Source organism: Rhincodon typus, chromosome 13, assembly GCF_021869965.1.
Source record: "Rhincodon typus isolate 14 chromosome 13, sRhiTyp1.1, whole genome shotgun sequence".
Classification (NCBI taxonomy): domain Eukaryota; kingdom Metazoa; phylum Chordata; class Chondrichthyes; order Orectolobiformes; family Rhincodontidae; genus Rhincodon; species Rhincodon typus.
In genome coordinates, this window is record NC_063344.1 from 52,089,119 (window position 1) to 52,116,542 (window position 27,424).

At 41.1% G+C, this 27,424-nt stretch overlaps 1 protein-coding gene across 1 annotated transcript in view; it reads right to left on the reverse strand.

Annotated features, from left to right (window-relative positions):
- The window catches only part of pxylp1 (2-phosphoxylose phosphatase 1), a 152,425-nt gene extending 125,363 nt beyond the window's left edge, over window positions 1-27,062 (reverse strand). The window contains exons 1-2 of the mRNA XM_048604806.1: window positions 26,626-27,062; window positions 14,566-14,698 (exon numbers count right to left, since the gene is read on the reverse strand). Coding sequence (XP_048460763.1) covers window positions 14,566-14,698; window positions 26,626-26,676 — 184 coding nt within the window. The 5' untranslated portion in view covers window positions 26,677-27,062. The remainder of the gene's footprint in view (window positions 1-14,565; window positions 14,699-26,625) is intronic.
- Between the last annotated feature and the right edge of the window lie 362 nt (window positions 27,063-27,424).

A 27,424-nucleotide genomic window follows, 5' to 3' on the forward strand; every position in this document is an offset into this window, starting at 1 on the left:
CCCTCATACCTCCCATTCTTTCTCTTCTGGAAACCTTACAACCAAAATATCAATTTCAGAGTCTGGTCCAAAAACCATTATATCATGCCCCTCAATAATAATTTTTGATTCTATCTCCACAATTTTTTTCAAATTTTCCATTCATTCACACACATAATGTCAAATCCTGACTGCTCTATTGTAACAAAGACTTTACTTTGCTGATATGCATGCTTTTTGATATCCGTTGCCTATTTAACATTTTGTTGAGTCATTGCAAACAATGTGTAAACATTCTTCTTTTCCTCATCTGATAACATTTTCTCATTATTTATTTCAACTCTACTTCTATTCTAATAATTTTACAAAACCCTACTCCTTTTGGCATTCTCCAACAATGATTCTACATATACCATTCCACATTAAATTAAATGCTTCTCCACTTTTTGGAACGCAGCTTTCCATCTCTGCAGAATTCACTCCACTGCCACAAGAATGTGACCTCTGTCTTCCTGCACCAGCCCTGCAGCCATTTGATCATTCCATCTTTGGTCTTTTCAGTGTGTGCCACAGAAAACAAGTCTGGTGGTTACTACAGTTGAGGCTATTTTTTTCCAGTTAAGCTCTCTTTGTGAAGCCTTGAGTTGACTTGAAGTAATTATGATCAATGTTGGAATCACTCTTTATTTCAATTTCCATGTAATGACATCCTTGACCCTGGCACAAGCAATGCCAGGTAACATTCAAACCTCACTTTCATGACTGTAAAAAAAAATCTACACTTCTGATTACAAAATCTCCATAACTGTTAATCTAACTGATTACTCAATTGGAGCCACCAGTTGGGACTGGGACAACTCACCCTTCTACTATAAATAGTGCTTTGTGATCTTTCATGTTCACCTGGACAGACAGATAAGATCTCAATTTAAAATTTCATCTGAATGTTGATACTTCTAACAAGGAAGAACTCATTAAATAAAGGGTCAAAGTATCAGTCAAAAGTGTGTGTTCAGTTCCAAAAATCAGGTTCAACCCCTGACTTCCAACTCAGAAGTGCTGCACTGAATCGAGCTGACACTGATATCACTGAAGTGTGCACTGTGCGAAGACTTTGCATTAAGTTGAAAAGTTTTTAGTGGACCTCTTTAAGATAATCTGAATGTTTATAATGAGCCTCACATGAACTGCTAGTGTGGCTTACATTTTGGCAAAAAAATTACTGTCAGAAAGATGAACAGGATATGAACGAAGAACACAAATTTTAGATAGATTGTCTGACCTGTCTGTGCTGCCTGAGGCTTAACATTATGGCAAGAGCTTTAGAAATGTCCTTCTTTCAGCTATGATAATTTTTAGTATCTTAATATTGAACTCCAGCATTATATCTGTCCTAGAAAGCAAAGCAGAGTTAGCCAGCTTCAAAATGCCAATTGTGTTCGACCCAGTTAAAGGAGTCAGGTGTATTCGGTTTGACTCCAAACTGGAAGCCGCAAACACTATGCCCCTTGGAATAAGATACAATGTACAGTGACTACAGAAACATGTGAATTAGAAATTAGGAGAGGTGGTCACTCTCTCAAATCCAAGTCTGTTCCAGCATTCAATTAGTTCATTACTGATCTGATTAGGTCCTCTATATTCATCCCTACTCCCAATAACATTTGACTCCCTTGTTAGTTGTGGATTGATTTAACTCTGCCTTAAAAATATCTAATGACCCTGCCTCACCAATCTCTGGGGAAAAGAGTTCAAAAGACTCAGGCCTCACAAATTAAAATTAGAGTTTTTAGAGATCTATAATAAATCATCATGGTAAAAAAACACTGTAAGACAATATCCAACAATTGAAACTCAAAAATTGACTTTTTTTTGCATCTCATTGCCTGTCAATGAAGGAATTCCAGGAGAAGTGACTTTTTTCTTATTCACTTGTGTGATGTGGGTGTCACTGGCTGGTCAGCAATTATTGCCTGTCTCTAGCGGCCTTTGAACTAAATGGCTTGCTAGGCCATTTCAGAGGGCAGTTGAGAGTCAACCACATTGCTGTGGATCTGCAGTCACATGTAGGCCAGACCAGGTGAGGATGGCAGATTTCCTTCCCCGGAGGACATTAGTAAGCCAAATTGCCAATAGTTTCATAGTCATCAGTAGATTCTTAATTACAAATTTCATTTTATTGAATTCAAATTCCACCATCTGCCCTGGTGGGATTCAAACCTGGGTCCTCAGAACATCAGCTGAGTTTCTGGATTAGCAGTCCAGCAATAATACCACTAGGCCATTGCCTCCCCATTGATTACTTTGTTTCATTTCCCCATTTGTGACTAGAGTTCATTCTCGCCTCCCTATCCTCCCCCACCAACCTCAGAACAGGAGACCCTCAGACACACACTCAGAAGGCAGTGGAGGTCAATGCCAGGATTCAGTCCCAAGGACTTGAAAGAGGTTGACTGATTTTGAGTGGTCAAGGTCAACGTGCATCTTCAAATGCCATATCCTACTGACTGCCTTAGAAACTGCCCAATTAACCACATCTCCATATAAGGACCATAATATTTTATTTTCCTATATTTATAAATGGTAACCAAAATGGGAAAAGAATCAAGGAAACTGTGGGAGTTTTAAAATAAGTTACTTGACCTCATCGTGAGTTGTATTTATATTTACTTTGTTCAGGCAGTTTTGTTAAACATTCATTCATCGGGTGTGGGCATCGCTGACCAGGCCAGCATTTCTTGCCCACCCCTAATTGCCCACAGGGCAGTTAGAGTCATTGCTGTGGGTCTGGAGTGACATGTAAGGGCCAGGTAAAGGCAGCAGTTTCCTTCCCTAAAGAACATGAATAAAACAGATGGGCCCCATCAATTGACAATGGATTTACAGTTATCATTAGACTCTTAATTCCAAATTTTAGGTTGAATTCTAATTCCCCAATCTGCCATGGCAGGATTCAAACGTAGGATGGGTAGCTTTATCCAGAGACAGACTTGAAATAGTAGAATATTCTCAAAGAGGAGAGGGACCAGCAAGAGGTCATTGTACACATCGGAACTAACAACTTAGGAAGGGAAAGGGTTGAGGTTCTGAGGAAAGAATATAGGAAGTTGGGCAGGAATTTTAAAAGGAGGTTCTCGAGGGTAGTAATATCTGGATTACTCCCAGTGCACAAGCTAGTGAGAGTAGCAATAGGAGGATACAGCAGATGAACACGTGGCTCAGGGGTTGGCGCAGGGGAGAAGGAATCAAATTTTTCAATCATTGGAATCTCTTTTGGAGGAGAAATGACCTGTATAAGGACGATTGCACCTGAATTGGAAGGGGTCTAATATATTGGCGAGGAGATTTGCTAGAGCTGTTTGGGAGGATTTAAACTAGTAAGTGTGGGGTGGTTGGGTGGGACCGAGGGAGATAGTGAGGAAAGAGATCTGTCTGAGACTGGTACAGTTGGAGCAAGTCAAACAGTCAGGGCAGGCAGGAACAAAGCAGGGAACAAGGTAGGACTTATAAATTAAACTGCATTTATTTCAATGCAAGAGGAGAAACAGGTAAGGCAGATGAACTCAGGGCATGGTTGGGAACATGGGACTGGGATGTCATAGCAATTGCAGAGATGAGGTTCAGGGATGGATTCGACTGGCAGCTTAATGTTCCAGGGTATAGATGCTGCAGGAAGGAGAGAAAGGTGGGGGGGGGGGGGGGGGTTGGGGTGGTGGGGTGGTGATGGTCTTTATGATTAGGGATAACATTATAGCTATACTCAGGGAGGATATCCTTGGGAATACATGCAGGAAAGTTATTTGGGTGGAACTGAGAAATAAGAAAGGGATGATGGCCTTATTGGGATTGTAATATAGACACCCCAATAGTCAGCAGGAAATTGAGAAATAAATTTGTAAAGAGATCTCAGTTATCTGCAAGAATAATAGAGTGGTTATGGTCGAGGATTTTAACGTTCCAAACATAGACTGGGACTGCTATAGTCTTAAGGGCTCAGATGGACAGGAATTTGTTAAGTGTGTACGAGAAAATTTTCCAAATCAGCATGTGTATGTACCTTTCAGTGAAGGTATAAAACTTGACCTACTCTTGGGAAATAAGGCAGGGCAGCTGACTAAGATGTCAGTGGGGGAGCACTTTGGGGCGAGTGACCATAATTCTATTAGTTTTAAAGTAGTGATGGAAAAGGGTAGACCGGACTTAAAAGTTAAAGTTCTTAGTTGGAGGAAGGCCAATTTTGACCGTATTAGGTAAGAACTTTCAAAAGTTGATTGGGGGCTGATGTTCACAGATAAAGGGACTCCTGCAAAATGAGAAGCCTTCATAAATGAGATAATGAGAGTCCAGTGACAGTATGTTCCTGTTAGGATGAAGGGCAAGGCTGGTAGGTGTAGAGAATACTGACTGACTAGAGAAATGGAGGTTTTGGTCAAGAAAAGGAAGGAAGCATATGTCAGGTATATACGGCAGAGAGTGCGTGATTCCCTAAAAAGTATAAAGGCATTAGGCATATACTTAAGAGGGAAATCAAGAGGGTAAAGGGGACATGAGATAGCTTTGACAAATAGGGTTAAGGAAAATCCAAAGGGATTCCACAAATACATTAAGGATAAAAGGGTGACGAGGGAGAGAACAGGGCACCTGAAAGATCAGTACGTGTGGAACTACAGGAGATAGGGGAGATACTAAATGAGTATTTTGCATCAGTGTTTACTGTGGAGATGGATATGGAAGATAGAGAATGTGGAGAAATAAATAGTGACATCTTGAAAAATGTCCAAATTACAGAGCAGGTGGTGCTGGATATCTTAAAAGGCATAAAGGTGGAACACCCACATCCCCTCCACCCAACAAAAATAACTCACGTCCCCTCCCACCATCAAAAATACCTCTGTCCTCACATCCCCTCCCCTCAACAAAAATACAGACAGAATCCCCTTTGTCCTCACGTATCACCCCACCAACCCGGTATCCAATGTATCATTCTCTGCCACTTCCGCCACCTACAATCCGGCCCCACAACCAAAGATATATTTCTCTTCCCACCCCTATCTGCCTCTTGTAGGGACCGCTCTCTTCACAACTCCCTTGTCAGCTCCACACTCCCCACTACCCCTGATACCTTTCCCTGCAACCACAGGAAGTGCTAACCTGCCCCTGCACCTCCCCCATCACTTCCTTCCAAGAAACCAAAAAAACCTTTCACATCAGACAGGGGTTCACCTGCACATCCGTCAACGTGGTATACTGTATCCATTGCTCCTGATATGGCCTCCTCTATATCAGTGAGACCAAGCAGAGCCTCAGAGACCGTTTTGTAGTGCACCTGCGCTCTGTTCACGACAAACACCACCACCTTCCAGTCGCAAACCATTTCAACTCCCCCTCCCACTCCCTGGGTGACTTGTCCATCCTGGGCCTCCTCCAGTGTCACAATGGCGCCACCCACAAACTGGAGAAGCAACACCTCATATTCTGCCTTGAGAGCCTACAGCCCAATGGCCTAAAGGTGGACTTTACCAGTTTCAAAATCTCTCGGCTTCATTCCATGGCCAACCCTCCCTCTTATCCCCACCTTCTTGACCTGACACAACCTGTCCATCTTCTCTCCCACCTATCCACCCCTCCCACCTCATTAACCAATTCCCACCACTGCCTACCTGCACTCACCTATCACCATCCCACCTACCTTCCCCAGCCCCACCCCTATTCTCTCTATTCATTCCTGATCTCCCTTCTGCCTCCCCCATTTCTGAAGAAGGGTCCCAACCCGAAGCGTCAACTTTCCTGCTCCTCTGATGCTGCCTGGCCTGCTGTGTTCCTCCAGCTCCACACTGTGTTATCTGTAAATCCCCAGAACCTGATCAAGTGTACCATAGAACTCTGTGCGAAGTTAGAGAAGTGATTGCTGGGCCCCTTGCTGAGATATTTGTATCAGTGTTAGCCACAGGTGAGGTGCCAGAACACTGGAGGTTGGCTAATGTAATGCCAATATTTAAGAAAACTGGTAAGGAAAAGCTGGGGAACTATACACCAGTGAGCCTGACATCAGTGGTGGGCAAGTTGTTGGAGAGAATCCTGAGGGACAGTATTTACATGTATTTGGAAAAGCAAGGACTGATTAGGAATAGTCAACATGCTTTTGTGCGTGGGAAATCATGTCTCACTAACTTGAAGAAGTAATGAAGAGGATTGATTAGGGCAGAGCAGTGGACATGATCTATATGGACTTCAGTAAGGCGTTTGACAAGGTTCCTCATGGTAGACTGGTTAGCAAGGTTAGATCACATGGAATACAGGGAGAACGAGCCATTTGGATACAGAACTGGCTCAAAGGTAGAAGACAGAGGGTGGTAGTGGAGGCTTGCTTTTCAGACTGGAGGCCCTATGACCAGTGGTGTACCATAAGGATTGGTGCTGAGTGCATTGCTTCTCATCATTTATATAAATGATTTGGATGTGAACATTGTTGGTATGGTTAGTAAATTTGTGGATGACACTAAAATGGGAGACGTAGCGAACAGCGAAGAAGGTTACCTCAGAGTACAATGGGATCTTGATCAGATGGGCCAATGGGCCAAGGAGTGGCAGATGAAGTTTAATTTAAATAAATATGAGTTGCTGCATTTTGGAAAGGCAAATCAGGGCAGGACTTATACCCTTAATGGTAAGGTCCTGGGGAGTGTTGCTGAACAAACAGACCTTGGAGTGCAGTCTCATAGTTACTTCAAATTGGAGTCGCAGATGGGCAGGATACTGAAGGCAGCATTTGGTATGTTTGCCTTTATTGGACAGTGCATTGAGTATAAGAGTTGGGAGGTCATGTTGCGGCTGTACAGGACATTGGTTAGGCCATTACTGGAATAATGCATGCAATTCTGGTCTCCCTGGTTTAGGAAGGATGCTGCAAAACTTGAAAGGGTTCAGAAAAGATTTACAAGGACGTTGCTCGGGTTGGAGGGTTTGTGCTATAGGGAGAGGCTGAATAGGCTGGGGCCATTTTCCCTGGAGCGTCGGAGGCTGAGGGATGACCGTATAGAGATTTATAAAATCATGAGGGGTATGGAAAGCGTAAATAGACAAGTTCTTTTCTCCAGGTTGGGGGAAGTCCAAAACTAGAAGGCATAGGTTTGAGGTGACAAGGGAAAGATTAAAAGGAATCTAAGGGGCAACTTTTTCTTGCAGAGGGTGGTGCGTGTATGGAATGAGCTGCCACAGGAAGTGGTGGAGGCTAGTACAATTACAACATTTAAAAGGCATCTGGATGAGTATATGAATTAGAAGGCTTTCGAGGGATATTCGCCAAATGCTGGCAAATAGGACTAGATTTATCTAGGATATTTGGTCTGCATAGATGAGTTGGGCTGAAGGGTTTATTTCCATGCTGTATATCTCTATGACTCTATAACAATGAAGACCAGTTGTGTGGGTCAGGAGTCAGAGTGTCAACAACTCTCTGATTGATACATGTGTGTAGATAGTCAGGCTGTGTGTGAACTATATAGCAGCAAAAAGCTCCCAGACTCTAAAAAGAAAACATCTCTCTCTCTCTTTGCAGAGAAGTAACAAAGAATTAGAAGAAAGCTAGCTATTTTCACCGACCTATTTGCCTATAGGCAGCTGCTCTAATCAGTGATTGAAGGACTGAACAATTAGTGTGCCAACTGCCTTGTGTCTGCAGTAATGAACTGAAAGGAGTTGGAAGGAGATCATTGGAGATCCGAAGGACTTGATAGAAGCGAAACAACACATCGCTGAATCCTGTGCACTGGTGCTATCAAAGTGTGACTCTTAACATCTTTTTACTCCAGCTATAAAATCTGTGTTTTTTTTTTCTTTGTCTATCTCAGTATGTGTGTAGCTGTTTAAGAAGGGGTAGAATAAGTTAAAGAGTTATAAATTGATCATGCCTTTTTTTTTGTCTGTGGTTAGAACTTATTTATTTGTAAATAAATGGTAGCTTCTTGCTAAGCACAGAGATTTGATCAGTGTTTTCTATCAGGCTGAGTTTGTCAGGCAGGAAAATTTCAGACTTTGAGTAATTTGATTAAATGCTTGTGACGACGCTGGGAGCAGTGGGGCTCAACTATCAGTGCACTTTCCCATGTGAGTAATGGCATCCATAACATATTTACTCATCCAGTATCATGACATTGGCCAGCAGATTGCATGACACTCAATGACACACTTCCCTTTATCTTGTAGGACAAGTTGCCAAACAACCAGATGAAGCAAGAACTAACCAAGGGGTAAAGATAAATGTGCCCCTTTCCTAACCTCCATGGAGGAGACAGTGTTGATCATTATTGCAACAACCATTGCTCAGACCATGGTCAGTGGCAGGTTGAAACCATTAAAGATGACAACACCTTTGTAACTAAATCTCCATCTCAAAACCCACTTATTGCTCATAATACACGTTCCTCTGCAATCATGTAAATGTGCACCTCTGGCATTGTGCTCCCTTCCTCACATTACAATGTCTACCTTGTACCTTTCTTTTTACAAATATTCACAGGCAGTGAAGGAACAATAAGGCAGTGAAGATGAAGAAGCATCAATCAATGTCATACTCTCAGCCACTGGCTCCAATAAATACTGACACAATATGTAATTTATAAATGACATGGAGACAGAAAATGTATCTGATAGGAACAGATGAGCTACCACCAGGTAATGAGAAAGAATAGCATAGGTGCAAGCTTACTATCAGAGGTCATTGTCATGCATGAGTCTCTGTTGTAAGGGAGAAAAACGCAAACTTCAATGTGTCAGCCTGTACAAGACCAATGATGAATATGCACAACAAAATGTTTGGTGCATTAGGAAGCTTATTAGAAGAAGTGTGTTCAATGTCAAACCACATGAAGGAGCACCAACTCAGTACACCATTTGGAACATACCTTGGAGTCCTTCCTTTCCTTTAAAGTTGTAGTCAATTCCACTCGTACATTAACTCTGTTTTTTCCTTCACAGATGCTGCCAGACCTGCTGAGCTTTTCCAGCAACTTTGTTTATGTTCCACTCGTACATTTGTGGACTAATCACGATGCAACATCAGATGGTCAATGTCTCAGCTTCCACTGCAGCCCAGTGGTAGCTAGTGAATATCTGAGTATTGGAATGGAAACTCTGCCTGCTGTCGTCATGTCAATAGCAGCATACTGTGAGATGCCTGTCTGTACTGGCACCACAACTTCTAATAATTGAGCTCATGTTGAAAACCTGAAGTTGCATTGCATCTCAGTCGGCTGCAGAGGACCACAGGCTGATTGTCTCACCATGTCATTCTGTAAAGTGACAAGGATCCATAATTTGATACATCTAGCAGATTTGTCACTAAGTACTTGGATGTCAATTTATTTAGGTTAGTGTCAATATGTGCAGATTATGTACTTCTGAAAACATCACTGGAAAGAGTATACTACTGCTGTTTAGCTTTTACTCGTTGTCTTAACTTGATTTTCAAAAATAAATGGAAGATTAAATAAATTCTTCAAAGCAAAATTGTAATGTTTTGGGTACAACAGAAAGAGACAGGCGAATAAAACCTGAGAGATGCAATAGTATCAGGGACAAAAATAGAGATTGCTGGAAAAGCTCAGCAGATCTGGCAGCATCTGTGAAGAAAAATCAGAGTTAACATTTTGGGTCGATGACCCTTCCTCAGGACACAGTAATATTTGGGAATGGGAGATATGAAATGCAAGTTATTTCAGTCATCTCTAAAAAAGAGAACTGTCTTGGATTCTGAAACAATGTCGAAAGCTTCTGCATCATTATAATAGATGACAATTTACCCCTCTGTCTCTCTGGAAAGTTGGAATTGTTGACTGACTGGCTGAGTGCTCTACATCAACACAGACTTATTTATTGGAAAATCAAAGTTCCAGACCGTTGTGGTTTATCAAAGAACCATAAGGTATAGAGACTGAATTAGGCCTGGTCTGGTCTACATTTGATCATGGCTGACACGTTTCTCAGTCCCATTCTCCTGCCTTCTCCTTGTAAACTTTGATCCCCTAATAATCAGAAGATTTGAAAGATTTGAAGAATATTTGAAATGTATAATATAGATTACGAAAAGGATACTTGGGTGTAATTTGGACCTGGCTAGAAAATTATCATAAGGTCTGATTTATATGATTCTCAAGCTAAATGCCCGTTGCTTGGTGACATTTCTGGTGTTTGACCTTTTGAAGAAGGTACTGTCCCATTTTAATTAAAACTTGTTCCAGTCTGATTGTTGTAATTGTTAAGCATTTTGCAATAAAAAATGTGAGTATTAATCATCTGTTAATGTTTGATGGTTGTTGTTAGGGCAACTGTATGTGTTTATCACATTAGTAATAAGTGGACCAGTGATTAGATTTGTTTTAGCTCCAATTGGATAATGTAATGAGATTTCAGTCCTTGATGGGGAAACAACACATGACATGGGTAGGGAGAAGCAAACTCATGTATTATTTTATACAAGTCAGGAAATCTGAAATTGCCATATCTGAAATTATGAAGCATTTCTGCATTGCTTGGTAGTCTTTAGTCTAGGAATGCTTCTCTCACTTTGCAGACCAGCAGTCTCCCTATTTCTCAGCTAACGCTAATTCTGCTTCTCCACCTTTGCCCAAATTTGCCTAAAACAAATCTGCCAAAAGAGTTTCCATTTCAGCCTTAAGGACGGTATTCTGCACCCTCTCTCAAGCCAACATCACCAGCATCAAAGCCCTTTCTATGGTCAATCAGCTGTGTTGGATGCACATCATCTGCATGCCTGAGTTGAGACTTCCATGACAAACTCTCTATTCAAAACAAACAGGAGGGCAGAGAAAACATTTCACGTGTATCCTCAAAGCCTCCACAAAAAAAACAACATTTCCACCAACTCATGGGAATCACTTTCCCTGAAACACCCAAACTGTAGAAGAAGCATCATGAAAATACCAATCATCTCCAACAGGCCCAAGTGGATGCCAAGCTGAAACAACAGGAGGAACATGCGAATTATCCTACTGACCTCTCTCTACAAACAATGCCACCTGGATTAGAATTACAGATATGATCAGACTGCTTACTAACCTTAGGAGGCACAATTCCAGAGTGAAAGAAAATCAGCTTCAGTCCCGACTGCCTAAAAAGAAAAGGATTCTGCCAAAGAAGGGGGAAAAAGGCAGCTACCTCACCGGACCTCAGTATGCAAATACTTCATGAGGTTTTAAAGTCTGCCAGCTGTAATTGTAGGAGAATTTTCTTTCTAACCATCAATAAATGCCCCACCAGAACAGTTAGTGCTATACCACAATCAATTTACATATATTTCCTCATAAAAACTAGAAATAGAAATCTTAAGCTTCTAAAAAAACAGCCCTGCAGAACCCCAGTGGAGCCCAGCAACTCTACCTCAGCCTCCTCCTGGAGCCTCCAGTATCACAATCATCAGCTAATTTGATTCACACTGCCTGAAATCAAGAAACTTCTGAAGGCACTGGATAATGGAAAAATTATAGGGACCAACACCACCAGCTATAGTAATGACAGCTTACGCGCTTAAACTAGCTATGGTCCTCATCAAGTTGGTCCAGTAAAGCTATATCACTGCTTTTTACATTATAAAGTGAAAAATGGTACAACTTTCCTGTCTACGAAAAATAAAGAGGTCAAAGTGATTTCACCAAACATCAGTTTATGCTGATGAGCAGCAGAGTGATGGGAATTGGTTTCAACAAAGTTATCAAGCAGTACTTATTAATAACTTGCTCACTGAGGCTAGTTTAAATTCCACCAGCTCCAGACTTCATTACATGCTCGGTTCAAAACTTGACAAAAGAACTGAATTCCAGAAGTAATGTGACAATGAGTTCCCTCAATATCAAGGAAACATTTGGTTGAGAGTATAATCAAGAAGCCCTAATAAAATTGAAGTCAACTGAAAGCAAAGGAAAAATCTCCACTGCTTGGATTCATACCTAGCAGAAAGAAAGATGGTTGTGGTAGTTGGAGGTCAAGCATCTTAGCTCCAGGAGTTCCTCAGAAGTTCGTCAGAGAAACATGCTAAGCATCATCATCTTCAGTTGCTTCATTGATGATATTCCCTCCATCGACTAAAGGTTTGGATTTTCACTGATGATTTCATTGAGTTCAATTTCATTCATCACTTCTCAAATAATAAGTCCATGCTAACCTGCAACAAGATCTGGGTAACATCCTGGTTTTGTTTAAGAGTAAATAACCTTTGCACTGCATAAGTGTCAGGAAATGAGCATCTCCAACAAGTGATAATTCAACCATGATCCCTTGATGCTTGATGGTAGAAATATCACTGAATATACCATTTTTAATGACCTTTCAGGTGAATTCACCATTGACAAGAAAGTTGATTGGGACAACAAATAAATATTACAGCTATAAAGATTCAGTCACAGGCTTGGCATTATATGACATGTAACTTGCCTCCGGTCTCCCAAAAGCCCATCCACCATCTGCAAAATATAAGTCATGACGGTGGAAATCCTCTCCACTTACCTGGATGAGGGCAACTCCATCAACACTTAGGAAGCCCAACGTGATCCAGGAGAAAGCAACCCGCTGATTGATAACTCATCCACCATCATAAACATCCACTCATTCCAACAGTGGCATACAGCGGCAGCAATATTTATCACTGATAAGATGCTTTGCAGTAACTCACCAAATCTCCTCCAATTCCGTCTAGAAGTGCAAGGAGAAAAGATGCATGGAAATCCAAACACCTGCAAGTTCTCCTCCAAGTCTCACTCCATCCTGAATTGGTATTACAGCTAGTCCTGTCCTATCACTGGAACCAAATTTGAACCTTACTTCTTCACAGTGCAACACTGTTACCAGCCAGTTAGTGATCAGTAGCTTTTATTGAAGAGTACAAAAAGTTTGAAGTCCCAGTTACTTACCGAGAGGAAACAAAAACAACAAATTCCATCATTTTAAACAAACAGGTGAAAGTTTACAATACAAACATCAAAAAGGCAAACAATCAATGTTATCTTATCTAAATTCTAACATCCAGAATTAACAGCATGTAAATATGAATTAACATGCAAACTGTGGTCTAATACAAACCACTAACTACGCACCAAATGACAGACACAACTAAGGCATGTACTTCAAGTTTCTTAGTAGCCCAGCCAGATATCAATGATCACTTCTAATTCTGCCTTAAACTTGATTCCAGATTCTCTCTTTCAAAGATTTAGCCACTGATTTCCTGTTCAAAGGCAATTCCAAATCAGCTTGGGGGGTGCTTTGCTTCTGTCTGCAGGAAGTTATCATGCAACAGGACTCAAACTCTGAATGCCCCAATGATTGTTCACCTTCCAGCTGCTGGATCTCTTTCCCCCAGACTGTGTCCCATTGGGTTCACGTGGCCGCATCTCAACATCTGTCATGATTCTAGCTCCTTGACTGCACTCAGCAGACATTTCTTCAGCTTCATGGAGCTTTGAGATTAGTTTAGGTTAGACGGGCTTCAGATTGGTTTCACAGCTCGGCGCAACATCGAGGGCCGAAGGGCCTGTACTGCGCTGTAGTGTTCTATGTTCTATGTTCTATGTTCTCTGAGCCTCAAGTTCCCAGGTGCATTGAGCAACCACTGCTCCCTGTCTGCTCTGAGCTCTAGTTCCCCAGCTACAGCAAGCTATCTACCGTCATTATTCACCCAAGTCCTTCGTTGTGAACTCACTTTACACACAGCCCTTCCCTCCATCACTATTGGCTTCCCCCTCTGCAGGACATGCGGTCAGGTTGACATGTCAAAACCCCAGTCACCTGGTAACTCTTTTCACAACACATACCTGCACTGCTGCTTCTGGTCATGCCCTGGCAAAGGAGCATGGGTGGCTTGTCTCCTTGCAATGCTCTACAATGAAGCCAAACACTCTCAGAAACAATTTAAAGAGATAGATTTCCTCACAACATGAACTGCAGCTAACTACCAACTACTTAAAGTAGATTAGTATTAGGCAATAAATGCTAGCCTTGCCAACAACTCTATAAATGATACAAATATTAAAACGTTAGTCTATGATGCCTGATTTGACTTTAATATCAGTTCAAAATTAGTTTCATAGCATAGCAACATAGAATTACATTTAATCCAAAAAGGGGATTATAAGTGGATTAATTGTTGATACTTGGTTTGTCCAATTCTATACAGATTCATCTCTGAATTGCAATAGACAAAATCTGCTTACTGGAAATGTAGCTCAACCATTGATGGAGAAAACATGAGCACAAATTAAGTTGTACCAATTATAATGTAGTTTTCTAGTACCATTTTACACTTTAAAAGAGTTTAAAATTACAAAATGAAGGAATTGTTTTAAAAAGGAATGTCAAATATTATGATTAGAAATATTTTTAAAATGTAAAATTGCTAAAATAATTTTCACCCTTGGAAGTAATTTGTTACTCAACTTAAAAACTTCCGACACATGGTACACCAACCGCAGAGAAAGGCTACTTCTTGAGTGTGCTTTTTTATTTATTTGTCTTGCATTAGCAGTGCTATATGATTTGTCTGTTTATCAGAAGTAAATCAGTAGAAGCTGTACTTACAGAACTGTAGGCTGAGACTCAGGACAGCAAGCAGGGCAGCTACAGCCAGGAGGAATAGAAAGCGGCTTCGGAAAAACATTGCCACGCACATTTTCAGACTCCCATTATGAGTGGACCTCCAACTTGCTCTCCCCTGTGAAAATCAACGCAATAACATAGTCAAGCTCACGTAAGAATGAAGATGTCAATTCCAACATACAGCAGCCTAATTGTTAGATTGGGAAGAACTCAAAAGAATGAAGAACAAAGCTTCTGTTGCTACGGCAATTTTCTCTCCTTTTGAAAAAAGATACTCAATTCTGATCAATAGGTTACATTTACTCCAAGATAACGTCTCAATATCATTAGTTGTAAGATCAAGCAACTCCATTGAAATAAGCATTTTCCATTGCATTCTTCTGAAATGACTGTAAATGTACATGTTTAGCAAAGTTTTGAAAATGAAGCTCAGATCCGATACCCTAAACACCTTAACAATTATTACAAGAAGTTTCTATTAAAACATCATAATATTTTCAAGGTAAATTGAAATTACTGATATTTCTCATCTGTTGCTATCAGATTTGGACACCTTTTTCGCCAAAATGTCTTCATACATGCAGACATTCATTTAACAGATTGTCCACTGCTAGCAGACGGGCAATCCCCACTTCAGCACAGACATCCAAATACATCAGATAAGAAACCACAAATGTATAACTGCATTTTTTTGAGTGAGTTAAAAACAAAGCTTCAAACAACATTTGGAACATCATCAAAATATTTTTCTGTTCTTTTAATGATACCCTGAAGAATCAAGTTTAAAAATACTGATGAGAACGTTATTGAATTGAAAATAATGGATTCACTGTTACTTTGCATGCACAATTGGTTTGGGATTTTCTTTACAAGGGCTCTAATGTTAAACGCTAAGGAGGACATTATTGGTTTTCAGATAAAAGAGAGAAATAGTGATATTGTTAGAAGTTTCTTTCTCTTAGCAAACATGATCTGATATTGTAATCATTGAATGTGACAGAGGCATTTCATGACAAAATATTTATTTTTATCGTGATGGGTTATCGAGTTTAGGCATCAAAGAATTTATTCAAATTTTTCAAATTACATGATTTTACTTTCTTCAATGAATGCTGAAAAGCAAACAACATTCTCCATGTGGGATCAGTCGGTAAAAGGATTGCACGAAACAGAATCAAAAGCAGAGATCAGCCTAACACCTAGATGCTAAAAAGAGTAATAATATTGAAAGGCATTGATTAATTATGATCCCTCTTATCCTAAAGGCACTGTACATGGTGCAATTATATCTGCAACAATAGTACACCTCCCATACTACTCCCCATTATGAATCATTAGAGTAGTTGGTTAAAGCTTAGTAAAAAAGGAATGTTTTAAGGTGTGTCTTAAAGGAAGAATAAATAGCAGAAAGGTAGAAGAGGCAATTCCTGAACATGGGGCCTTGGCAGCACAAGGTACAGCTCATGAAGCCAAGATTAAAAAAGTGAATGTATCTAAATAAACATTTGTTTTAAATAATAAAAATTATAATTAAAGGTCATATACTCAGGTTTCCCTGATGCATCTTTTGGTTAAAGTAGTGAATTGTTAAGATATGTGGGCCAGAAAGATTCCAAGTCAGGTCACCTGTCTCTACTAAATTGGCTGATCTCAATCAAAGTGATAGTGGGGACTCCATGACAAACTGTAAACTTCAGTTTATAAAGGTATAATTGACTAGGATTCCTACTCCTGCTTTCTAATCAATAAAACCAATAGGAATAGACCGTCTGGTCCCTTGAGCCTGCTCTGCCATTCAATAGGATCATGTCTGATCCAACAGACCTCATGTCCAGTTTCCTGTCCTTTCCCCATAGCCCTTGATTCCTATCTATCAATGTCAGTCTTAAATACACAAAAGGACTCTGCCCCCACAGCTCTCTGTGCTAAGGAGTTCCAAAGGCTTTTAGAGTAGATTTGTAGCTCAGGTTGTGGATGTTGTGGTTGGTTGGCTCACTGAGCTGGTTCGTTGTTTCGCAGACGTTTCATTACCCTGCTGGTTAATTTCCTTCCTGTTTGTCCTATGTTGTGTTTGTCACAGTCTTTTCAGGGAATCTTGTATATGACATCGGTCCTGTCCATAGTGGGTAGTGGGTCTTTGGTATGGATAAGCAGTTGGTGAAAGGTTGATGTGGGTTTGTGTGCTACTCTGATGCTCAGTGGTTGTAGGAGTCATGTGGTCAGTTCAGATGTGGTCCTGATGTAAGGTAGCATCATGAGTGTGTTGGGGCATGTAGTATCTTCCTGATGTTGTTCGTGTAATAGGCATCTCTGACCCAGTTTTTTTGGTATCCATTGTCTTTGAATACTTGGAAGAGGTACTCTTCCTCTTCTTGGTGTAGCTTTGTGCTGCTGCAGTGTGTTCTTGCCCTTTCTAAAAAATGTTCTCATGCAACTTTGTTTGTGTGTGTTAGGCTGGTTGCTGTCAAAATTCAGTACAATTTCTGAAGAAGGGTCTAGGCCCGAAACGTCAGCCTTCCTGCTCCTCTGATGCTGCTTGGCCTGCTGTGTTCATCCAGCTCTACACCTTGTTATCCCTTGGTCAGTGTGTATGGTTTTCCTGTGTACCTTTGTTAGGAATTCCCCATTTGTCTTGTGTTCCACCATGATGTCCAGGAATGGGAGCTGTTTGTTCTTCTCCTCTTCTCTAGTGAATCTGATTCCAATGAGGGTGTTGTTGATTAGTTCCTGTGTCTCCTCTAGTTTGGTCCGTTTAATAATGCCGAAGGTGTCATCCACGTAACGTATCCTTAGTTTTGGTTGGATTAGTGGAAGGGCCATGCTTTCAAGTCTCTGCATCACCGCTTCAGCTATTAGTCTGGAGATAGTTGATCCCATGGGTGTCCCGTTGATCTGTTCATATATTTGGCCGTTAAAGGTGAAGTGGGTGGTGATTCATAGGTCCAGTAGCTTCATCATGTTGTCTGTGGAGATGGTGTCACTGGGGTCATGTTATTGTTTTAGTAGTGCTGTCATTGTTTCTCGTGCTAGCGGTATGTCTATCGATGTGAATAGGGCAGCAACGTCAAATGATACCATGGTCTCGTCATCTACTCTTATGTCCTTGTTGGAATTGAGGAACTCTTAGGCTGAGTGAATGCGATGGCACGCCATCACATAGATCAGCCAAGGAACTACAAAGGAGACTAAAGCACCTCATCAGCAAGTCACCCCACTCAATCCACTCAGCCCAAGAGTTCCTCTATTCCATTAAGAACATAAGAGTAGATGATGACAAGACCACGGTATCATTTGACGTTACTGCCCTATTCACATCAATAGAAAAAACCACTAGCAAGAGAAACAAGCTGAGCTTTTCCAGTTACAATAAGGCTTCCCTACTCTTATATTCCAACCCTTTTGAAATAAGGGGCAACCTTTCCATTAGGCTTCCGGATTCCCTGCTGCATCTGAATGCTACCTTTCCATTTCATGTATAAGCACCCCCAGGGCCCTTTGTGTTACAACTTTCCCCGTTTAAAGAATTCTGTTCTTTTTGTTCTCCCTTCCAAATTGAATAACTTCATTTTTTTCCACATTATACTTCATTTGCAAACTTTCACCTACTGACTTAACTTATCAATTTCTCTCTGTAAACTGTTGGTATCCCTCTCACAACCGGCCTTTCCACCTATTTTTGTGTCACGTGCAAATTTGGCTTCCGTACATTTGACTCCTTCCCTCAAATCATCTACATTATAAACAGTTGCGTTCCCAGCCCTGATTCCTTCCGAACTCCACTGGTCACAAGTCACCAACCTAAAAAAGAACCCCTTATCCCTACTTACTGTTTCCTGCCCATTAACCAATTAACAACACATTGTTGATAGTGGGTGAAGACAGGCCAGGTTTCTCTGTTATCCTACGTTGATTAACGAAATGAAATTCACAGTCTAAACTCACTCACAAAAATTAGGCACCGGTTTAAGTTACCAGAGACTGACAAGTAGCAGGAATGCTTTAGCGCAGCATGAAGTTAATAATTAATAATTTTGGAAGTGAAGCTTGAAACAAAATCTGATGAGAAAGCTCTGGTGTTCAATGGTTTGGTCATGGTTTGTTTGTGCATCTGTTTAGTACTGATGCTTACTGTGCTTAATTGATTAAGAATGCTTGTGGACTCAGAATAAAATAAATAACACTATGGAAATGGCTGGATTCGTGGAGTAGATATTTTAAAGCCCTGAATAAAATCTGTCACACATATAAAAACCCATGTCATCTCTGCAGAGCTCTGAAAGCTGCTTTATCAATGACCTTCCCTTCATCATAAAGATCAGAGCTGGGTTTGTTCATGAATAATTGTACAAAATTCAGCAGGACTTATGATTCCTCAGTTACAGATGAAGTCCATGTCCAAATGCAGCAAGATCTGGACAACATTCCGGCTTGTGTTGATAAGTGGCTAAACAATGGCTATCTCCTGCAAGAGAAAATTTAACCACCACCCCATCACATTCAATACCATTACTGATACTGAATCCCCCACTATCAAAATCCTAGAGTTGCCATTGACCAACCATATAATCACTGAGGCTTCAAGAGTAGAACAGCTAAGCAGCTCAGAATCCTGCAGTGAATAACTCATCACCTGACTTCCTGTCCATGTCCATTATCTACTAAGCACAAAATCAGTAGTGTAACTCTCCACCTGCCTGGATAAGTGCAACTTCAAAAAGGCCTAAGAAGCTAATGCCATCTAGGACAGAGCGGCTCATTAGACTGGCATCCCACCTAACATCTTCCACATTTACTCCTTTCACTATCGATGCACAGCGGCAGCAGTGCACCCATCCACACGAGATGTCCCCAAACAACTCACCAAGGTTCCTTCAACAGCACTTTCCAAACATCAAACTTATACTACCCAGAAAGGCAAAAGCAGCAATACCTGCAAGTTCACTTCCAAGGCACATACCATCCTGATTTGGAACTATATCGCTGTTCTTTCACTCTTGCTGAACCAAAATCTTGGAACTCCCTCCATAACAGCCATCTGGATGCATCCACATCCCAAAGACTGCTGCGGTTCAACAAGGTAGCTTACTACCAGCTTCTCAAGGAATAGGCAATAAATTTGGCCTTGCCAGCAATGAGCACTTCCTGCAAATGAATTAAAAAATATGTGTATATAAATATTTATATATTTAAAATATACATTAAAATGGGAGTGCAAAAAGCCATCCTATTGCTGCAGGTAAACATAGTGCTAAAATATATTGTTCAATTCAGGTATAAGGCTCAATTTCAGTCGCAATATCTTAACTGTTTTCTACTGAATCAACCGTTAGGAGGTCCTAAACACTGGAAAGTTGAATGCTCACACGTTTGCACTCCGTGCAAAAATCAAGTGGCTTGAGGAGAAGATGTTGGCAACAACAATCAAATGTTGCACATATCCCACACAGAACACAATTATAGACATGGCAACGTAAAATGTAACAAAAAAAATTACAAAGGCATTGTTGAAAATAAGCTACAGTAACACCAGACATAAATTATTCAATTTCTTTAAATTAATCTATGGGACATGGGTGTCCTTGGCTCACATTTATTACCCATTGTTATATGCTCTTAAGAAGGTGATGGTGAGCTGCCTACTTGAATATCACAGACCATGTTCTATAGGTAGATCCACAAGGTCCCTTGGGAGGGAATTCCAGAATTTGGACCCAATAACTCTGAAGGAATGGCAATATATTTCCAAGTCAGGATTGAGCGTGGCTTGGAAGGGAACTTGCATGTGGTGGCGTTTTTCCCATGTATCTGCTGCCATTGTCCTTCTAGACATTGGAGGAATTTTCACTTCTAACTTTGGCAGAAAATTGGTGTCATCCATTTTACATGCCAGTTTCAGGTGTAGCTTAGCTGGCGAAGCTATTGCCAAGTCAGAAGGTCGTGTGTTCAAACCTTACTTTTGGATTTAAGCATTCCAGTGCAATACTAAGGTGCTTCTGCATTGTCACTGGTGATGTCTTTCAGATGAGATGGTAAGCCAAGGCCAAAAATGTCCTACTAATTGGATATAAAAAATGCAATGGCCCTACTTCAAAAGGAGCAATAGGGTGTGCTTCCTGGTCAAATGGGCCGAGGAGTGGCAGATGGAGTTGAATTTAGATGAATGTAAGATGCTGCATTTTGGAAAGGCAAATCAAGGCAGGACTTACACACTTAATGGTAAAGTCCTGAGGAGTGTTGCTGAAGAAAGAGACCTTGGAGTGCAGGTTCATAGTTCCTTGAAAGTAGAGTCGCAGTAGACAGTATAGTGAAGAAAGCATTTGGTATGCTTGCCTTTATTAGTCAGTGCCTTGAGTATAGGAATTTGGAGTTCATGTTGCGGCCATACAGGACTTTGATTAGGCTTCTATTGGAATACTGCATGCAATTCTGGTCTTCCTGCTATAGGTAGGATGTTGTGAAACTTGAAAGAGTTCAGAAAAGATTTACATGGATGTTGCTAGGGTCGAAAGGTTGGAACCATAGGGAGATGCTGAATAGATTTGGGTTATTTTACCCTGGAGTGTCAGAGGCTGAGGGATGACCTTTTAGAGGTTTATAAAACCATGAGGAACATGGATAGGGTAAATAGACAAGGTCACTTCCCCAGGGTGAGGGGAGTCCAAAACTAGAGGGCATAGGTTTAAGGTGACAAGGGAAAGATTTGAAAGGGACCTACTGGGCAACGTTTTCACACATAGGATGGTGCATTTATGGAATAAGCTGCCAGAGGAAATGGAGGAGGCTGGTACAATTATAACATTTAAAAGGCATCTGGATGGGTAGATGAATAGGAAGGGTTTAGAGGGATATGGACAAAATGCTGGCAAATGGGACTAGATTTATCTAAGATATTTGGTCAGCATGAACAAGTTGGTCTAAAGAGTCTGTTTCTGTGCTGTACATCTCTATGACATTTTGACTCTGTGACTTAATCAACATCCCTTTGTAATTTTATGTTATCATCTACAACACCATCTAACTTTGTGTCAATTTATGTGTCAGGAGTGATAGGACTAAGAGCTCTTATGAAACCATTTTGTGTCTTCATGATATCACTTTCAGGATAATAGCCCTAAACAAATACCTGCTACTTAGATAAATTCTGTTATTAAAATAACTCAAAAGAAGAAAAGTGCATGGAATTTTAATCTTCACAGCTCAGCTAACGTTGACTTATAACCTCACGCTTTTTGTTCGATTGTCTTCAAATCTATGTCTTTACCACTGAACTTTCCAGATCTCTTGAATTTAAACAGTCACAACCAGTTTCTTGTGTGAACAGAAATTGGAAATTATTTTTAAAAATGCAGGTATTTTCAATTGCCAACCAGCACAAACAAGGCAGCTCTACTGAATTATTTCTGGTTTTGACAAAGTGTTTTCTTGAGTGAGGTTTATTAGGCTTGGTAATGCCATAGTTTATAGCAATTTTTTCACATAATCTTCAGCTCTTCATCTCATTAATTATGCAAACAGCCTTGTGGTATCCATCTTGTAGAATCATGCGAGAGGAGAGACAGAAGTGCTTTCTGATGCTTGGATTTTGCAATGTTCATGCCATTACTGCCACATTTAATGCTCAGCTACACACCACATCAGATGCTGCAGGTCAGAAATTGCCCTTCAGATTTTGTCCTACACCATCATCCTGAAGGAAATGGCCCAGAATCATAAGTTAGTTTGTCAGTTCACTGGCAGAAATCTGGAGGTGCTGATAGACAGAATGTTGGAGAAGAGGCAAGTGCTTTTTCCTGTTGACATGCAAAGGAGACCATGCAGCCAGGCTGGACAAAGATTATGGCCCAGATTAAAGCACTGTTCCAGGTGAAATGCAATGCATACAGTGTGGGGAGATGGCTAACGATCTTCTGTACTCTATGAGGGTAAGTGCCCACCATCTTCTCTCTGCTACCTTGCACTGACCGGGCCACCACTTACGCCTATTCTGTAACTGCTCGACATCTCATCAAGGCTCATAGACTAAAACTCTAATTATTACATACATAATGTCCACTCAATGACTCGCAAGCACCTCATCCTTCCAAACTACGAACCCTTCCTCATCTACATCCTACCCACTCAATGGGGACATCTCATCATCTCTCCTGTCCTTGCATCACCACTAACTGTTCTTCCATCCATGTTATCATACTCAGTCTCTCCTTTTCACTCATTGCAGGAAAGGTTCATCCATCCCTAGACTGTTGTCTCAATAACAGCCTGACCAACCTACCTGTACTCCCAGACAATTGCACCTGATTTGCAGGACAAACCATTTCCAAGCCCTGGACTGGAATCGGTCGAGCCCCTTGACTAACTGTTGCAGTAATCACTGATAAACCACTGGGGACTGGTTTCCTTTGACTTTGAAAGATGGCTGTTTGGTTGAAACACGCACAGTGCATCTGCCTCATAAGCTGTTGGAACATGTTGTACATGAGACAATGATATAGCATGGTGCTGTAGACTAAGACAATAGGAGCAGAAGTAAGCTATTCAGCCCATCGGGTCTGCTCTGCCTTTCAATGAGATCACCACTGCTCTAATATAGCAATGTGTCCACCCCATTGATTTATCAGTACTTCCTGTCATGACTAGCTGACACCTTTCCCAATGTGCTAAAAAGCAATGTGAGTCACATCCAAGTGAGTGCAAAGCATGAGAATACTAAGAAATGAAGTTAACAGCCATAAGATGCATTTTATGTAGATGCACCAGATGCATGTGTATCCCTACATGCAAAGCAATCAACGAAGTAGTAAGTCATAAGCACTCCTGAGCTCCGGCTGAAACATTGTGATAGTTGGTCCAAAAGCAAGCATGATGATGGATGAAGAACAGGGGAGGAGGATGTCCATGCAGCATGTAGGTACGTTGTAAGGAAGACATTGTTGGATGAAGGCCCAAAGCAGCATTCAGTAAGCTGCTGCCACCAGATAACCGCTCTGACAGGAATATCAGGAATTAGTGTCCCGTCTAGTTTCTCAAGGGAGGAGAAAAAAATTGGAAGCTACATAGAAATGAGGCAAGTTGGGTACTAATGATGTGGAATTGCAAGGTCACAAGGTCATAGATTCATAAAGTCATGGAGTCATAGACGCATACAGCAAGGAAACAGACCCTTCACTCCAACTGGGCCATGCCGACCATGTTCCTAAACTAAACTAGTCCCACTTCCCTGCATTGGGCCCATTTCCCTCAAAACCTTTCCTATTCATGTACTTACCCAAATGTCTTTTAAATGTTGTCACAGTACATGTATCCACCATTTCCTCTGGCAGCTCATTATGGTATGTGGGCCTTCATTGCGAGACATTTCGAGTACAGGAGCAGGGATGTGTTGTTGCAGTTATACAGGGCCTTGGCGAGACCACACCTGGAATATTGTGTGCAGTTTTGGTCTCCTTTTCTGACAAAGGATGCTCTTGCTCTCGAGGGAGTGCAGCGAAGGTTTAGCAGTCTGATTCCAGGGATGGTGGGTCTGATGTGTGAGGAGAGATTGACTTGGTTGGGATTGTTTTCGCTGGAGTTCAGATGAATGAGGGGGGATCTCACAGAGACTTATAAAATTCTAACAGGACTGGACAGCGTAGATGCAGGGAGGATGTTCCCAATGGTAGGTATGTCCAGAACCAGGGGTCACAGTATGAGGATTCAGGGTAGACTATTGAGAACGGAGATGAGACATTTCTTCACCCAAAGCGTGGTGAGCCTATGTAATTCATTACCACAGGAAGTAGTTAATGCCAAAACATTGAATGTATTCAAGAGGTGACTAGATATAGCACTTGCAGTGACTGGGATCAAAGGTTACGAGGAGAAAGCAGGATTAGGCTAGTGAGTTGAATGATCAGCCATGATCTTAAAGAATGGTGGAGCAGGTTTGAAGGGCTGAATGGCCTCCTCCTGCTCCTATCTTCTATGTTTCTATGTTTCCATACACTAACCGCTCTCTTTGTAAAGAAGTGGCATGTCAGGTCCTTTTTAAAACTCTCGTTTCTCAACTTAAAATTAGCCCCCTACTTTTGAACTCCCAACTTTAGGGAAAAGACCCTTGCTATTCATCTTATCTCTGCTGCTCATGATTTTATAAACTTGCATAAGGTCAGCCCTCAACCTCCTATGCTCCAACGAGAAAAGCTCCAGTCTATTTTTATAACTCAAGCCTTTTGTTCCAGCCAACATCCTGGTAAATTTTTTCTGAACCCTCTCCAGCTTAATAATATCCTTCATATAATGAGGCGACCAGAACTGCACTCAGTACCCCAGAAGTGGCCTCACCAACTTCCTGTACAACCTCAACATGACATCCCAATTCCTATACTCAAAAGATCTGAGCAATGAAGGCAAGCTTGCTGAACACCTTCTTAACCTTAAGGAAATGGAAAATATTTTTCTCAGTATCAAGTTTTTCCTTTTTAAAATATTGCCATATTTTTCCACATTTCTGCCCATTGCCCATGCCACTCAAGGGAGCAAAAATACTCTGCCTCAGAATCCACATGACATAACCCTGTCTCAGGATAAATCCTGCAAAACCAGCTTAAAGTCAATATGTAAAACTGCAGCCATCTTGGTTTACAAAGAATCCGTAAACTCAATAAAATATATTTGAATTGGAAGTACTATCATGTTGTGTTTGTGGGGCCTCGCTGTGTTCAATTTGACTGCCACATTTCCTACAATATAACTGTCCTTCAAAAATTCTTCATTTGCTTTTAAGGTTTCGGGGCATCTTGAGGTTGTGAAAAATGCTACTTTCCTTCCTTTCATAAAATACATGCAAATACACTTTCTTAATAATCTTAATAAAAGGCACATTGTTTATGTTGCCTTCAACTACTGAAAATTGCAATGTAAAAGTTTGCACTGAAACAACTAAAGCATTTGTTGCATCATAAACTTGTATCAGCTGCCAAAATGGCAGAGGTGTTTTGGCAGAGTGCCATTCCTGGAACTGATTCCGCTCAAAGAAACATGCACTGAGGCAAATCGACCCAAGAGCAGATCCTGTGCCTACTTTCACTGAATTCACCCACTCTAATTTCCCCCGTTTCACAATCATTCCACTGTCATTTTGCAAACTTCATGCCCAAAAAGAATCTATATTTTCACTATTTAATTACAAACATACGTGTTACCTAGAATTTTCTCTGTTTCTTTGTTTAGGACATGTGAGTGCATAAATAATGGTGAGATGTGTCTGGGCTACATTGTTACAGCATATGACACACTTTCAACACCTTTTGTTGTCTAGTCCAGAAACTGAGCTCACCATTCACATCAATGGCATTGAGATAAATCACTAGGAAATCTAGGCCAGATACATTGTAATAAACCACCTGATAGTTTCTGCGATGCTAAATCCCTGAAAATGATCTGATCATGAAGGTGGTTCATTCATGGAATTAGACTTCCAAGTTTTATTTCCATTTCAAATCAAAGAAAAGACCCAACAAACAACGCCAACCCTGAATCTAAAGCAACAGTACACATTATCCAGAATTGTCTAATTTTGGACAAGATAATTTTGGGTAAGATATATGAAATATAGAACATGGGTGCGAATACCATTCAGCGAACCATCAATGTGGGGACAACAAGGTGCAGGGCTGGATGAACACAGCAGGCCAAGCAGCATCATAGGAGCAGAGAGGCTGAGGACTTTAGTTTAACAATTAAAGAAGGAAAATATTTATAGAGATAAGTGAATTAAATGTTTTGTTTTTCTAAACAATCCGACAAGACGGTCTGACGCCAATTAATATCCTTTGTTGTCAACTTACAACGGTTAAATGTAATCCTCAAACCCATCGCAATGTGGTGAGGCATAACACAAAACGCTTGTTATGCCCAATCGAAGCCACTTTGCGGGTGGCTTTTATATTTACGCTTTATCAGATGTTGTTTTTGTTTCAGTTTCAATCTAAAAATCACAAACAGAGGACCAGCACAGCAGATCAGAGGGACTACACTTCCTGGAAGCAGTTCCAAGCGCCTTACCTCGTACGTTCCTGGAATGTGAGTGAGAAGCGCTGACAGCGTTGCTTGCATCCAACTCTTTGTGTCTTCTTCCCTTTCTCTTTGATGGTATTTCAGGCGCTTGGGAGGAGGGGGGGGGGGGGGCGGTCGGAAGCTCTCCTGCCTTTGACGATACTATCACTGTCGCCTTTACCTCGCGTCTTCCCAGGCACTCCACTGGCACTTGGGTTGAGGGCAAAGGAGAGTGCAGGAAAGCCGAAACTATCGCTGGCAGCGTGTGCAACTGCATCGACAGGCAAACAATGAAAGCTCGGAAACTAGCGCCAACTCCGCCTGCTCCTTCGGTTCACCCGGCTATCAGCCGGCTCCCCACTCCTGAAACCAATAAAGTATTTCCTCTCTTCCTTTCACACAGTTTCTGCATAAAGTATTTAAGAACAAAAGCGTGTAATTGACCGCCACCTACTGGTTGAAAGTGGGGGGGATAGAGCCAGACATCAAAACACACACTCACAACAGACTGTCTTTAGCTCGTCTGGCACTGTGGAATTGAAGCGAAGATATGTCAAAGGGGTATTAGTATTTTCATTTTTACATTTTTTCAATGTTAATGCACACTGGTGCAGTGTTCATTCCAATTATTTTTATTTTCGAAGATTTCCAATCTCCCATTTTCGTCTCAATGCACTAACTTGCATTGTTCTAGGTGTCTGCACAGCAACAATAAGCACATTCATTTTGGCAATTGCAGATAAAATTCAGAATGGTATGGACAATTCTTCCTTCAACACCACTTGTATCTCAGTCGTGCTGCAACTGG